Below are 15,410 nucleotides of genomic sequence, written 5' to 3' on the forward strand. Positions count from 1 at the left end.
CTTCGTTCCCCTTGGGCTCTCGCCCAAAGGGAAATAGAAGGATTAAGTTCTTCTTCTTGGACTCGAGTACTCAATATTAATTCATATATTGGTTAAATCTTCACGTAGAAGAAAGTCCTGAACTCTTTTTCATAAGCCTATATTCCTAAGCCATTTTGCTCAAGATGGCGCATAATCTAGGCGCAAGTAGGAGATACAATACATTTACATGTAGCTATCTTTACAAATAAAGGTGGGTCTTGAAATAAGAATTCATATTAATCATCTTTTCATTATGAAAATATCATATACAAAATAATTTTGATAGTAAGAAACAACCGTCCCACAAGATTTACAACAAAAGAGAAAGCTGCAAATGCACTTTTTGTTCTAACGTTTATAAACATTAAATAAAATTACAGGTAAAATTGGGAAATAAAATAGGAAGCGGTGTTAAAAAGTCCATATGAGTTCCGCTTCTATTTTATGATCACTCATGGCTTTATCTCCTTCAATGTCTCCATGAGCTCATAGGAAAGCCATTGCTCTACTACTCCGCTTGTGGCGGTCATCGTGCGCAACAACCGAAGCGTTTCTACAAGGTTTTGGAAGCAAATTCGCCGTATTCTCTTACTGGGATGTATCTTTGCAATGACTTTACTCAGCTTGCAAATTTCGTGAGTGTGAATGAAGGGTGAGTATTCACACCAAGATTGGTTACGGATTGCCTCCTGTAAGATTCGAATAAGATTGAAGAGCCCCTGTTGGATAATACGAAAAGAAAGTGAGCTTGGGCAACAGATGTCCGCGACAAAGTCGATAGTCCTTCCTCACCTTGGTATATTCCTCATAGGCTTTCCTCTGTAATTGCTGCATCAGCTCGGTGTCCAATCTCTTCGCAGGCGCATTTGATACTATAAACTGTTGCCACAGGTTGCACCAGTAGAGCCAGAAATCAGATCCGATCTCGAAGGTGAGTGAGCCTCGAAAACCTATACTGGGATATTGTTGCATTATTTTCCGGTGCTCTTGCTGTAGAAATGCGGACAAAACAAAAAGATCTAGCATGATGGCATCGTCAGAGAGTGACCAGTCTATCTCTGCTATTTTGGACATTTTGTCGCATAGCGCCAAGTCCATCTGGAAGAGTAGCTGGTAAATCACGGGTTAGATCCCTTCAGTAGGTATCTAGTAGACTTGTAGAATATTCACCAGGAAATTTTTGTATTTTTCTCCGTCCGTCTCCCGCAAAGTTGGTTTGGGTGAATTGCGTATAACATTTAAATCGATGGTGACCGACTTTCCTCCGACATAAACAAACCAGAGCTCATATTTACAGACAGTGCACCTGAGAAGAGAAGAAAGAAAAAATGAGAGATTTGTCATGTATGGGAGAAGAGAATGAGGGGGTAGAGGTGCAATATGAAACATAGTGAAATTTCTCGAGGATCATTTGAAAAATTAACTCACCAGATTCTTACTTGGAACTCTCTCTGAGTTGGATTGATTTCGTGCGGATTCTCTTTATCCATTTTAAGTGCGAGTGCCATTAAAGCAGCCTGTTTATAGTATGTATAGGTATCCTCTATTCGCCCAAAGACTCGCATACAACTTGCCATATTGAGAAAGGCGAGAACAGCCTGAGGGGTCGGAGTATCAAACACAGATTCCAAAGAGGATCTCGCCTGGCTCAGCAAACCTCCTACCATACTATATAATGATTTTGTCATCGGGGTCTGCTTGTGCGCCAGAACAAGATGCGCAGCCGAAAAAGCAATGGCTGTATTAACCAAAGAAGGGTCGAGTTTATCGCGATAGTATTCCTCTAAAAATTCTGTGCATTCTGGGTGGTGTAGTGGAAAGAAGCACTCGCTTGTATAAATATGGAAGAGTTGGTCCGCAAACTGACAATGAAGTGGCAATGGTCTAACAGGCAGCATTAGGTCATTATTTTTAAACGGTTGGGGAAACTCGCGTATTCTAAAGAGGGTGCAGCGGTTGGACCGTGGAAAGTCCTCATTAGCACTGGAGATCTGGGTAAGAAAAGGGAATTCATTTGGGAGACTGGAATCGCTAGCATACTGAGCAGAGAGCAAGTTAAGGAGATCGCCAAGCGAATTAAGTGTGAGCTGGAATCGGAGGCCATCTCCGGATAGAAGTGCTACATTTGGATCAAGGTTACTCTGTACCCGAGCTGAGACCATGTTGGAGCTATTATCTCGTGAAGCGGAGGTGTTTGACTTCTTTACTAGCGCATAGTCATCAGAATGAAGAGAATTCGTAGCATTAGGATTTAGTTCATTGGTAATGATCCTCTCTATCCTGGACATCTGGGAGGAGAGATCCGAAAGCTGCGTGGAGAGTGTCCAGTAGTGCGAATGCATGTCATCCCATTTCTCGCTCTACCAAGAAAACCACGGGGGAAAATCGACGCTTTCAAACTCCACGGCTTTCAAATTTAGTCTGACCTTTTAAGTACTCTTTGTCAGCGCTTGCTCTGGGTTGAAAAAGCTTACGAGCTCTAGGCAGGATTGCTGTAGCAGAAACAAAGTTCGCACACGACGCCGCTCAATAGTGAGTTTGAAGAAAGGAGAAATCGGGCTATGCTGTGCCGAAGCCTGTAGCCACCGGAGGGGTTCCGCTGTTCCGAGCCCTTTCCACGGCCGGCTTTTTTTCGCCCATTTCTCGTTTTGCGTTCCACCCATAAGCCTTGAGCTCTTTCTCAGGGTCTTACAAGCTCGAGGCTGGTCACCCGAACAGCCACAAATCTGAGTTAAACAAATACACTCTAATTCAAATCAAGATTTAAGCCAAGATTGCAGATATTTAGCCCTGAACCTTTCTTGGATAGTATAGGATGTGCAAAGTACTGAGAATGCCTTGCTATCATGAAGGCATGAGCCTGTCCACTAGTACAGTAAACACAATCCACAAATTGCGTTTTTAAAGGAAGATATACTTTGACATTTGACAGTAGGTCTAATACCCTTACTTTATCCTCTATTTTCAAACTGTGTAAACTCTATATTAAATTTCATGGCATTCTAGTTAATGCCGATATTTTACAGTTTGTAAGACGTCACACCTTTATCTACTACTCTCTCATCAAAGGATCCATGGTGATAGATGGGATGTGACCATCACATCTCTATGCCATTCTCATGAAGTGCATGTTCGACCTTATGTCTGCAAAGTTGGAACAAGGATACTGATTCAATGGCCTTGTTTGGTATGGTTTGTCCGTTCTGTATCATGTAGAATAGTTCTCACGGCCCAGTGCATATTTTCAGGAGTCTACAAATTTCCCTATTTAGAGCATTGGACGATATTAATTTCTTGTTACCTCGGATAGTGATGAGGGTAGATTAGAAGCAGCAGAGATTACTGGAGCATATTGAGGCGATGTCTGGCTTAATCTATGGCATGCATGATTCTCATTCCTGTATGACAGATGCACCTAAACAAAGAAAGATGTATATTTGCCGGGGCAAAGACGTTCCACAAAGCATATACGTCTATAAAATCAAGATAAGCAATTCTATTAAACATTGTAACGCTGAGATAATAGGAAAAAAATGACACCAGATTATACACTATGTTCTATAGGAATAGCAGCGCTCGCAAGGTTCTGCATCGAAAGTGTGTGTGGTATCACAAAAAAAATCTGGAAATAGCGTGCTTCAAGATTGAGGATTTCTCAGAATGCGTCATGTATGCACAGTCAAAAATACGTCTTGGCTGAAAATATGGCCTGATTAAGTTTGGAATTCGCAGCTCCGACGTACGTCCTCTTTTCGATCCGTTGCTCTAAAACAACTGTAAGAGAAAAATTGCACCATCTGCCCTCTATCTTTGGCAAATGAACATTCACTAGCCCTCATTTTTCAGAAGGTTATGGCTCCGATAGTTATAGGTGATACTTGGTCTAGAGATCTTCTTATCATAAAATAAATATTATATAGATGCATTTATTATATAGTGGTTGAACAAAACTGTATATTTGGGCTGGTATCGAGACTAATTATTCTTATTGAATTAGTATTATAGAGTAGTGCTACATTAACTAAGCAGGTCATCAATGTGCTCGAGCAGCTAAGACGCAGATGCTCATCCTGATTTCCTGGTCCTACAGAGAAGCTTCCGTTACATTTTTTCCCCAAGATCCGATAACACATATGTAGAGAGCTTTTAGCTCGGCGTATTGATCGTGACCTCGCTATGGGAATGTTGCGGCTTTTCCGTTTCCACTTCTACATTCTCAGGTTTGTTCCCTCTCAATGGCACATGCTTTAGGCCACAAATCACCAAAAATCCAAACACCGTGATGCCTGCCAACACTCTGAATGCCAATTGAATGGCTTCCACGTAAGCATTGATTATTATTTCCCGTTGATCTTGTGAGAGATGGGCAAGAGCTTCCGGGTTCAAATCATTCATTGTCACCTGAAATCCTGGCATTTGCTGGATAATGTGGTTCTGAAACGCGTTGTTCGTAATAGAGCCGATTAGCGGCAGGCATATGCAACCGCCAAGATTCGCCATGGTGGTGGCGACAGCAGTCACCGTTCCGACATCCTTGTCATCTACGCCTGCTTGTACAGCGATGAGTTGCGTTTGAACGGCGAAACCAAGTCCAGCGCCCCCAATCAATAGATAGCCTATTTCCTGCCCTAAGCTGCTAGAGCGTGAAAGGGTTGAAGTGAGGCCCATTGAGATGGCCAAAACTCCCATCCCAATAATGCAGAGCGAGCGGTAGGATCCAGTTCGCTTGACGATAAATGTGGCGAGGGTGGAAAAAATAAATGCACCAAAAAGGAATGGAAAGAGATGCACACCCGAAATGATGGCGGAGGTGTTGCGAGCAAGCTGGAAGAATAGAGGGATGTAAAAGACGACTCCGAACTAATAAGGATAGAGTAGGATATGAAATCAAACGCAAACAATAATAAATTTAAGATACATTTAGGAAATATTTTTTGATCTTACCAGACTGAAGAACAAGGTGCACCTAGTGACCATGATAATTGGGAAATTTCTGTACTTCCAACGCAGCAGTCTCAATGGCAATAGCGGTTCGGTCGCGAAATAATGCTCCACTAATATAAAAATGACTATACCCACTACGGTTGCAACAAGCAACCCCACTACTACTCCGCTGTTCCATGCGAACTCAGTTCCCCCCCAAGTCATGGCAAGTAGAAAAGTCACCAAAAATACCACCATCGAGATCATCCCAAGGAAATCTATGCGCTTAATCTTCTCTTGCAAAGAACCGCCCGGTATTGGCAAGTGTAGATACCGAACCAGCGTGAAGGTGACAAATGGAAGCGTAATCAGATTTATCCAAAAACACCATCTCCATGACACTGCATCGGAAAACACACCTCCAATAAATGGTCCCAATCCGTCTGTAACTACAAACACAATATTGATAAGATTCATATACGTAGGTCTCTCTCTCTCGGTTGTTATATCTGCAAGGATAATGATCGTCACGCTCAGCAGTCCACCACCACCTATTCCGGCAATAGTTCGCCCCAAAATCAATGTCAGCATAGTAGGAGCCGCAGCACAAATGACACTTCCGATCACAAAGACCCAAACACACCACAACATCACGATTTTACGGCCAAAGATATCGCTGAGCTTGCCGTAGAGAGGCTGAATCGAGGTGGAGGTAAGCAGATAAGGGGTAGTGATCCATGCGATTAATTCGAATGAATTGAACTCTGCTGCAATTTTTGGCTGGGCTGTGGCGACTATGGTTTGATCAAGTGCGTAGAGGAACGACGAAATGCCGAGACTACAAAAGTACATCAAGGTTTAATTATCATGTCAACTAGAAATGAAAATCATTTTCATGGCCGAATCTGAACAATACAAACCCTAACAAAAGTAAGAATAACTGAAGCCTAGGCATATCTGAGGCGTACACCTTAATGTCATTTTGCGTTTTTGGGAGCTTCTCTTCTCCCCCTTCAAGTCTGATTGAATCGGCCATTGGGATTCTTAATCTCCACTACAACCCTACTGATCCTTCGGTGTTAAAGAAAATGAAAATACAAGTAGAGTTCTATAAACATGAAAGTGCCACCGACTAAGCGTTACACAACCGCAAACTGGCCCTGACAAGAGCAATGGATTTTTATATCCCCTTGTGCGTAAATATCGCAACAAAATAGCACTCTCCGCTAACATTAAATAGCTCCTTCTAATCGGCTCAATGGTAAGGAGAGAGGAAGGGGGATAAGGGAGGGCAATGGCTTGAATGGGCCTATAGGAAACTACTGGAGTTTCATTGAGGGCAGCGTAGCGAAGAACCGACCTAGGAGCGAGGCGGGCTTAGATATGCTCGGCATAATTGAAATCAACCTTATGTCGAGGCAAGTAAGTCCCACAGGTAAATCAATGCAAGATTCTAATTCCCTAAACAACCACAGAAACAGCCCTTAGCAGCGGGATAAAATTTTCCCCCGTGGAGAGCTCAAGTGATAGGTGCTTGTATTCAATTTCAACACTCGGAGTCAAACCATCCTCGGCGGTAACTCCCTTGCTAATCGCGCAAGCCTTGCAAAGAGTGCTTGGAAACATATCCACAATCTTTCCTGCCCAATTAACTTGCGCCATTTGTGCGGGGTTTCGGTATTCTTGTGGCGCAGCCTGAATTTGAACTTCGAAATGTAAGCACTGGGTTTGAGAAAATGATTGACAAGTTATTAATATGTTTGCAATAGTATACTAGGAAACAACTTCTTCCACAGGTTCCGAAAGTACCAACTTTGGCAGCATCCTGCCAGCATTGGGAATAGCCATACAAGCGTCGCTGGAACTTTAATCAAACGGATTGAATGGATGATACTTATTTCATACTATCATGCGATGAAAGGCTAGTGTTCCTACTTTTGTCGAAAAGCTAATTTTTCACAGCCTACTCATAATGACACGTACCATAGAATATTTATATCGTAGAGAGTGGTCTTATCGCGCTGATGAATATTCCGACTGGATTTTGCCAAATCAAAAGCATTACATTTGCATCCAACATTCCTATTTACGAATGGCTTAATAATCAGCTGGACTCATAATTCAACTAGCGAAAAATGAAGCGCACATTGAATATCAGTTTTGGATTGAAAGCTGTTTTATTTGATAAATAGGTGTACAGGATTATGGAAAAAGGCATGGGGAATAGGTATGAAGTAAATGAAGAAGAAATGGAAAAATAAATAAAATAAATAGAGTATTGACATGTGCTTGAATATTATAATTCATGTTTAATCATAATTCTCGACCTACCCCAAAACATGGAGATAAAATGTTAGGAAGGCGGTCATGGTCAGTAGGGATACCAGGTACATCACAAGCAGAACGCTGCCAATTTCGCGTGATTCTCCATCGGGGGAATAAAGTTGAGTGAGAACTACGCATGAAGAAGCAGTGGGCACGCAACCAATAAATAAAACGACAAACCTTAGAAAGAAGGAGTAAAATAAAAATAAATAAATAAATAAAAACGAATTTATTGATATCATCATTATCTAAGCATTCTGGTATACCTAAGTATTTTGTCCTCTGGATTGATCAAATGAGCTGCATAGGTTAAAGCAAAATTCATACCTATACCGGCCATGGGAAGGAGAATGAGTTTGGATACCACGAGGAGGACGATGACTTTGGGGGATACTGATTTGAATGAGAGGCGAGCAAGGCCTCCACCCAGGCATATTAATCCCTATTCCAAATGAGAGTAAGTAAAATTCACTGAAGAATCAAAAAGAAACACGCCCCGTCTGGAGACTTTTAAGAATAAAGATATTAATATGAATCTAATATATTTACCATTGGAACTGCGGCCATTCCAATTGAATCAGCGGTGTCCTTCAAAAACGAAAGAGGAGGACTGGAATTGTTTGGGGTAACAACAAAAAGTGCTCTGAGTTGTGGAATCAATGCAACAATCAAGCCTACTAGCAGAGCAATATTGGGAGGATTGAAGGCGTTTCCTAGCTGCTCTCTCAGTCTTCTGAAACGCTTCCCAACTAAACGAATTCTGTTGGTATCGGGAGTAATCATCTCTTTTTTGGGAAAGGTTTTGGAAAATTCTAGCTCTGAAGGAAGCTTCTGAGGTTTGGTATCTAATGAAATCACAGTGATAACCTCCTCCTCTTCCTGGACACTATGGCTTTCCATGTCATTCGTTTCCAATGTAGAAGATTTGTCTTCCGGCGGGCTCGACTCTTTTTGCGATACTTTGGCAAAATCCCATTGGAAAAGCTTGTATCCTGCGCCCCAAAGTGTTAAATTAAATACCGCCAAGACGACCGATGCATAGGCTACACCCGTATCACTATCACCCTTACGAAACGGTGGCGATTCACCAAGAGACATTAGAACGGCAATCGGTATATCACCCTAACAATGCAGTTCATATTATGGATAGAAAGAGGTGAGTGCAAGCAGAATTACCATAGTAATTCGGAGCAAATGCTCTAACAGGTCCACTTACCCAATTACCCCAAGTTGATACTGCGATGACCGCATAGGAAAAGTTGCCTGGCAAACGGCAGAAACGTCTAATAAGGCACCCTAACAGGAATCCCATGACTAAATAGAAAATTGCTATCAAAGCTATGACCCTAATGCCACAAAGTAATGTAGTAAGAGTCAGAGCCCACCTTCCCCGGTTATCAGAATGAACAGAATGCCTTGGTCCTTCAGTTAAAACTCACCCAACATCTTCGATATTCTCTAAGCTGATACCCGCAACGGTCTTCGAAAAAAGTAAAGAGGGAGATAAGAAGTTGACGATGACCTAGAACGAGGAAGGCCGTGAGAATGGATTTTTCATAAGGCTAATTTTTTCTTTCTACCGTTAAGCTTATTCACCTTGGATATCAACTTTAGCCCCATCCCGTCTAGGATACCTGCTCTCGCCATCAATGCACCTCCGGCTAGCATCAGAAAAAGAAAAGGCGAGAATAAGAAATAAATTTACGCTTGCGCGCACAATCCATCAATAGAAAATTGGCGCCCAGCCCTACCAGAAGCAATGAAAATCTTTAGGACCGGCCTAACGCTAATCCATATCAGCTCTCCTAGTGTCGCCATACGATATAGTGGTATTAGGTGCGGTGGGATAAGAATACCGAAAGGGAGTCAAGTCGGCTAATTGGGGACTGGGTATATATAAATGATCACAACCTGGGAGCACTTTTTCTAGCATTTCCAAAATATCCAAGCGAGCAGGGGATTCCAGCCAATCAGTGAAGATTGTTTTGCAATTACACTTTGTTATTCAACAAAAGGTAACACCGGCAAAAAGCAGTCCCGACCTTCCCAGTTTGACCTGGAACCACTATGGATATTTGAAAAAATTTGGAGAGCCAAGTTTGAGAATGAGCGGCTAGATGAATTTGATCTTCATGCTAATCCGTGGGAATAGGTCGATGAATATCTAGAATATGTGCTTATGCTCTTTATTCACATATAAACTGGCATACTACCTCGCCCCTCCCGCCCGTCGACGCAATGTTGACTAACCGTCCGACTACTCAGCGTTGCACCATATGCATAGAAGTGCATAAGGTATGCTTGCTCATATATACTTAACCATATGGCAAATATAGACTTTCTATCGCTGGATCAAGAATGGCCAGATTGACATAATCCAATGAGGGGCCAGTCATACGACAGGATTAATAGGAGTCATTAATAAGCCAACGAGAAAGTAATGAGTGCGAAATCCACATGGTTACGCATGGTTTTTAGATTTGGGAATGATGCACAAGTTCGTCAGATGTCAGGGCTTATATATTTACGCGTTAATTCATCTCCGCTTCGCTTTTTTGCCAGAGGTTCCCAATGACTCCCAAATAACAATACATGCATCCTCATTAAGGTAATCAGAAATTTTTGGATCACGAGCGGCACATGAGATATTTAGATTAATGCAAGTATGCCAGTACCTTTATAACAATTAAAGTTTGCCATCCCAAATCCTGGATTCTATAAATGTGTTTGATTAAAATGATACAATGATCATTCCTTACATACAGTATAGGCTTTACCATTTCACTGGTATATTGTTAATTATTTTCACAGAAGTTCCCTGCATCATTTTTGCCTTATCTAAATCCTTTGGACGCTTACGCTGTATATGAGAATATATTGCAGATATATTAATACACTTTATCCTTTTAACTAAGCGTTTTTCTATACTATCTGTGTATCTATAAGTAGTGGCCATTCTACAATTATTAGCACTTCTAAATATCTTTATCACTAAGGGTATTTGGCATATAATATCCAGAATTAAATGCAGCATAGAAAGGATTGTATTTATAAAAGCCGTGAATATTCAACAAAGATGATAATCTAAGGGATGGGGCATGGAGAAGCACTCTTCCTTCAAACCACATACTAGAGGACCTCATAATCTAAGTAATTCATAGTAGAAATATATTTATTTAAGGCATTGATTAAGGTAAGCTCAATATGAATTTTCATTATGTTATACAGAATCTCAAGGAATGAATTGCAAATATAACTTTTAAAAACTTTCTCTAATTCGAAATGAGCCCTTTAGATGTCTAGTAAATGCCTACTGTCTCCATAGTATATCAGCATTCAATACAAATATATACATTTTTTTAGTGGGCTTTTTCAAGGTATTCAAAATTTAATATTTTCCGATTAATTCGCTCAGATGCTATTAAAATAAAGGATTGTTTGTATACTATACTGGGACAGTAAAGTGTGACATCATAAAACCATGAAATTTGGAGAAGAAAGGGTCGCATTAAGTATAATGGATGTAAAGTTGTACCAGAACAACCAATTTGAGCACAAAGTAACACTCATATTATTTCATCTGCTTATGATATATTGCGAAATATAAAATTGTACTGGTATACTGAATTTATATCTCTATATTGTAGAGCTTTAGATAAATGAATGGCAATAGCAGGTCTGGCGAAATGGCTTACTCCAACACTACTGGCAATAAGTTTAAGACGCATGATCCTACAACACCAATATCTAAAGATCAATGGGTGGTGAATGATATTGCACTTTGCTAGTAATTAAAACATTGGAGAAAATTACCAGTTTCTTTCGCAGTTGACTGTCACACATATTCATATAGTATAATATTACCAGAAAAAACAACGAACATTATATTCAATTCATTAGGAAAAGGCCAGGATTTTGAAATTTTACCTCGGGTAAAGCATTCCAAATGACTTATAAAGGGAGAGGCTGCACTAATTGAGCTGAAAAAAAGAAGTGTGAATGATCTTTGGTAGGAGTCGTGCTTTTAGAGGTAAAGGAACAAATATGAATAGTCTGGGTTACGGCAGAGTAAATAGCATTCAAATTGTTCTCTTTAAAATCAAACTTCTTCGCTTTATTTCAACCTAAAACTGACTTGGTCGGCTTCTATTAAACTGTTAAAGTCAATTATTGAACTTCTATCGTGGTAAACGCTTAGTGCAAGTTTAAATTTAGTGATTTGCTTTTATATCCCACTAGATGAAGTTTTATTCCCAAAACCTTAGTGAAAAAAAGTAACACCCCATTTATTCAGGAATAAAAGCAATTTGAGAGCTGATAGGATGATATTAAAAGTAGAATGAATTTATATAATATTTTAGTTATCAAAGATATGTCTAGTTTCTTTAATGTAGAACCAGGATATTGATACTTATGATATTGTCTATTTTACTGTGGTTAAAAAGACAATATCATAATTTTTCAATAACTGATTACGAGATAATATCCTCTACGATAGCTATAAAAGCTTATTAGAAACTTTTTTATTTTCGTGGGAATATGTTCCTGGGAAACAACTCATTTTATACCTTTGGGAAAATAGAAATGATATAAATAGAGCAACAGTATCTTGATTTATTAAGCTGGAGGCCTCCGATTGCAAATACCATTGCCTATTTACAATGAAACTCTTTATTATTGCGACCATACTAGTCGTATATATCACATTTTCTAAAGCAGTACCAGTTGAAATGCCTAAATGTCCTCCTGATATGGTTCTCTGTGGAACTCATTGTTGTCATATTTCGAAGCGGAGAAGCGTCATCTAATCCAAAGATATGTAAAACTTTTTATAAGTCCTTAACCATGAAAACAATTGATAATGTACGATCAAAAATTTTCTTTTATATTGAAAGTGATATTTAAGTAATTGATTGAAAATTCAATGTAGCTTCAGGTATTTTCTATTCTAAATTTTGTTCTTCCGACGATTTCTCTCAATTTAAGAGTTATTAAAATTGAAAACTCTATCTCTCTAGGAGATTTTAAATATTGACAATCCATTTCAGGATCCTAAATCATTGTGTTGATTAATTGATAACTATGCTTAGTAAACTAAGAGCTCAAATTTACCTTTATTATTTCAAACATTCTATGAGATCTTTTACTGAAAAATTTATCTGATCGTAGAGTGATAGTGACAGTAGATCTCTATATCAATAGCAGCTTGACATTCTTCTACGTTAGCAAGGCATAAAGTGACAATAGGAGTTTCTGATATTATGGGAGCTGGATGAAAATATCAATTAGCTACCGAAGCAGTAGTAAGTTCTACCAGAGATAGGAAGAGATTCAGCCCATTTTTTCCATTTTTTTTTGTCTTATTAACTTTTCTTTTGAATTTGTTTATATTGTCTTATTATGCTACATCTAGTAGAGTTTTTTGACTTAATATATTTCTTTTGACATTATATTTTACATTTATTTTCCCTTTATTTTTTTGTTAGGAGAATCTTTATTAGAAAATATCCTTTTTCGTGCCTATTAAAGGAGATTAATAAACGTATCAGAAAACAAGAAATCCATGAAAGAATCGGGGGTTATACAGAGATTGTATTTAGCCTTCCTATTTTTCAAGGATAGGAAAGCAGAAATACGAGGAGAAGCAAAAACAAAAAAAAATAGACTAAAATTTTTAATGTGTATAAGGGATGGAGATGTTAGGACGCTGAATCCAGGGAGGGACAGGTACAGCTGATAGGGTATTCGGCACAGTCGTATTGGAGTCAACTGTTTAGGAAAAAGGATATTTCGTCTCCTTGGATTATATTTATTTTCATTCAAAATTCCTAACTGTATTGTTTGGTTAATAGTAATTTTAAAATAGCAATAAAAACCTATCCAGCGCTTGAGAAAAAGTCAAGAAGGAGAACTCGGGATTTGAACCCGAAACCTTAAGATCTGCAGTCTCACGCTCTACCGTTGAGCTAGCTCTCCCTTCACCACAATTTAATTGGAGCAGTTTAATTTTTGTCACGGTAAATATAATTAGCAGTCACGACTATAGTTCCTAGTTAAGTTTTTCCAAGAGTGGAGCGGAACATGCCGATACAATCGGAAATGGAGCGTAGATATTCTGCGCAACTCACGGAAAGGCTAAAAAGAGCGTGCGAACGTCGCTATAACGATTTTTCCTTAGAATGGGAACACGGATACCTTATCCTGCCCCCCAACCTAGTAGAGAAAATCACGAAATGTTCTGCCATACCCCGACAACATCCTCCTCCTCGTTTCCCACTTCACCATTGTCACCTGGCTGGCGCGCCCGTCCCGGAATACTCCACTCGACAGGGAAGGCACTTCCAGCGAAATGGCTCTCCGGAACCAGAAACGCTGACGCCCCAATCCTGGCCAGAGGTCACATCCACGGCAAAGGAATGGGAAAAGGTCTGGACCTCCATCCAAAAACGGCCAACACTCCCAAAACACCGCACACTACGCTGGCGAATCCTCGTAGAGCGTGTAATTACAGACTCGACATTCCCTGGTCATAACCCGAAATGTACCCGCTGTAACGCTCCGAGGGACACCATCCGCCACACCTTCTTCGAATGTCCCGAACTCACTTCAGTGTGGCATTGGACGGAAAGGTGTATCAACACCATATCAGGCCCCCTAAACACTCAGGTGCTGAGCCCCAGGAACCTCGTACTTGGCGACCTACCAGAAGCCCCAAGGACAGTAAGACACGCGGCTCAAATCATCTTCGATTCGGTGTTATGGCAAATCCATCAGGACCGAATCTCCTACCATTTCGAATGCATTCGAGCATCACCTGAGACAATCATCCTCCGTGCCAAAATGGACATCGAGGAGGCTATCGGAGGTGAACTGATAAAGGCACGAAAAAGACGAGAGATAGAGTTATTCCGAAGAAGGTGGTGCAGTCAGCAATATTTTTTTTTGATCAATGCCGAGTCTTTATTGTATAGGAAGACTCTAAAATACAATTGTTACATTATTATAAGCAATAAAGTGAAAGGGAAGCCAAAGTTAAAGCTTTGTGTGATATCGTAGATCGAAATGATATGTTGGTCATATCGACTTTCAGCTCAAATAGGTAAGAGAATGGTGAAACCCAACTAACTGTGGATATCAAAGGATAACATGAGAGGTGGGGTGGGTAGTAAACAGATGGAAGCAGAGGATAGGGAGGGGATAAGGTAGGAATTACTGCGTTATCCCAGTATCAGTGCCGCTCCGATCGCTCCTTCTCTAACCGCACCCAGCTTGCACCACCTTCTTCGAAACTGTTCGATTTGCCGGTTTTTTCGTGCTCGGATTAGTTCGGCTCCTATCACTTCCTCAATATCTAGTTTGGCCCGGTTGATGATTATTTCGGGTGAGGCTCGGGTGCTTTCGAAATGAAAGGCGATCCGATCTCGGTGGATTTGCCACAACACCGAGTCAAAAGTAATTCGGGCTACGTGTCTCGCTGTTCTCGAGGATTCCGTGAGGTCTCCTAGAATGAGGTTGCGAGCAGTCAGCACCGGAGTATTCTGGGGGACCTGTGATGGTGACGATGCACCTCTCCGCCCACTGCCACACTGGTGTGAGTTCAGGACATTCGAAGAAAGTATGACGAATTGTGTCTCTTGAGGCGTTACATCGGGTGCACTTCGGGTCGTGACCAGGAAGTGTCGAGTTAGTGATCACTCGTTCCACAAGAATCCGCCAGCGTAGCGCACGGTGTTTTGGGAGGGTGGGTCGTTTGTGGACGGAAGTCCAGATTTTCTTCCAATCCTCGGGTGTAGATCCAGCCTCTGGCCAAGATTGAGGCACCAATATGTTCAGCTCTAGAGAGCCGTTGCGCCGGAAGTGACGTCCTTGTCGGGTGGAGTATTCTACGACAGGCCTGCCGGCCAGGTGGCAGTGATAAAGTGGGAAACGGGGGTGAGGGTGTTGTTGCGGTATATCAGTACACTCCGTGACCTTTGCAACTAAGCTCGGGGGTAAGTTGAGGTAACGGAGCTCCCATCCAAGAGAACAGCTGCAGTATCGGCGGTGGCACGCGTTCCTTAGCTTTTCAGTAGGGAGCACAGAGTATCTACGTTCCATTTCCGATTGCCTTCCAATATTCCTGTCAAATAAAGCCTGATTAT

General features: G+C 40.8%; 5 protein-coding genes and 1 non-coding gene across 6 annotated transcripts; 1 reads left to right on the plus strand and 5 right to left on the minus strand.

Annotated features, from left to right (window-relative positions):
* Window positions 1-473: 473 nt before the first annotated feature.
* On the minus strand, window positions 474-2,363 carry VTP21DRAFT_6164 (uncharacterized protein; the record flags this gene model as incomplete). The annotated part of the gene is made up of 5 exons (XM_069396765.1): window positions 474-574; window positions 641-740; window positions 814-1,131; window positions 1,192-1,327; window positions 1,450-2,363. The coding sequence occupies 5 exons, from the start codon at window positions 2,361-2,363 to the stop codon at window positions 474-476; spliced, it is 1,569 nt and encodes a 522-aa protein (XP_069247433.1).
* A 1,804-nt stretch (window positions 2,364-4,167) lies between these two features.
* VTP21DRAFT_6165 (uncharacterized protein) lies at window positions 4,168-5,980 on the minus strand (the record flags this gene model as incomplete). Its single annotated transcript, XM_069396766.1, has 3 exons — window positions 4,168-4,881; window positions 4,966-5,782; window positions 5,865-5,980. 3 exons carry the CDS (start codon window positions 5,978-5,980, stop codon window positions 4,168-4,170), a joined length of 1,647 nt encoding a protein of 548 aa, XP_069247434.1.
* A 1,291-nt stretch (window positions 5,981-7,271) lies between these two features.
* VTP21DRAFT_6166 (uncharacterized protein) lies at window positions 7,272-9,087 on the minus strand (the record flags this gene model as incomplete). The annotated part of the gene is made up of 7 exons (XM_069396767.1): window positions 7,272-7,449; window positions 7,536-7,711; window positions 7,819-8,391; window positions 8,486-8,615; window positions 8,709-8,791; window positions 8,866-8,930; window positions 9,021-9,087. 7 exons carry the CDS (start codon window positions 9,085-9,087, stop codon window positions 7,272-7,274), a joined length of 1,272 nt encoding a protein of 423 aa, XP_069247435.1.
* Window positions 9,088-13,173: 4,086 nt separating this feature from the next.
* VTP21DRAFT_t264 lies at window positions 13,174-13,245 on the minus strand. Its single transcript has one exon. It is a non-coding gene; the product is annotated as a tRNA-Cys (tRNA).
* A 105-nt stretch (window positions 13,246-13,350) lies between these two features.
* VTP21DRAFT_6167 (uncharacterized protein) lies at window positions 13,351-14,282 on the plus strand (the record flags this gene model as incomplete). Its single annotated transcript, XM_069396768.1, has 2 exons — window positions 13,351-14,148; window positions 14,241-14,282. 2 exons carry the CDS (start codon window positions 13,351-13,353, stop codon window positions 14,280-14,282), a joined length of 840 nt encoding a protein of 279 aa, XP_069247436.1.
* Window positions 14,283-14,715: 433 nt separating this feature from the next.
* VTP21DRAFT_6168 (uncharacterized protein) lies at window positions 14,716-15,366 on the minus strand (the record flags this gene model as incomplete). Its single annotated transcript, XM_069396769.1, has 1 exon — window positions 14,716-15,366. The coding sequence occupies one exon, from the start codon at window positions 15,364-15,366 to the stop codon at window positions 14,716-14,718; it is 651 nt and encodes a 216-aa protein (XP_069247437.1).
* Window positions 15,367-15,410: the final 44 nt, after the last annotated feature.

The sequence above is a fragment of the Calcarisporiella thermophila genome, assembly GCF_041956535.1.
Source record: "Calcarisporiella thermophila strain CBS 279.70 unplaced genomic scaffold VTP21scaffold_25, whole genome shotgun sequence".
In the NCBI taxonomy this organism is placed as follows: domain Eukaryota; kingdom Fungi; phylum Calcarisporiellomycota; class Calcarisporiellomycetes; order Calcarisporiellales; family Calcarisporiellaceae; genus Calcarisporiella; species Calcarisporiella thermophila.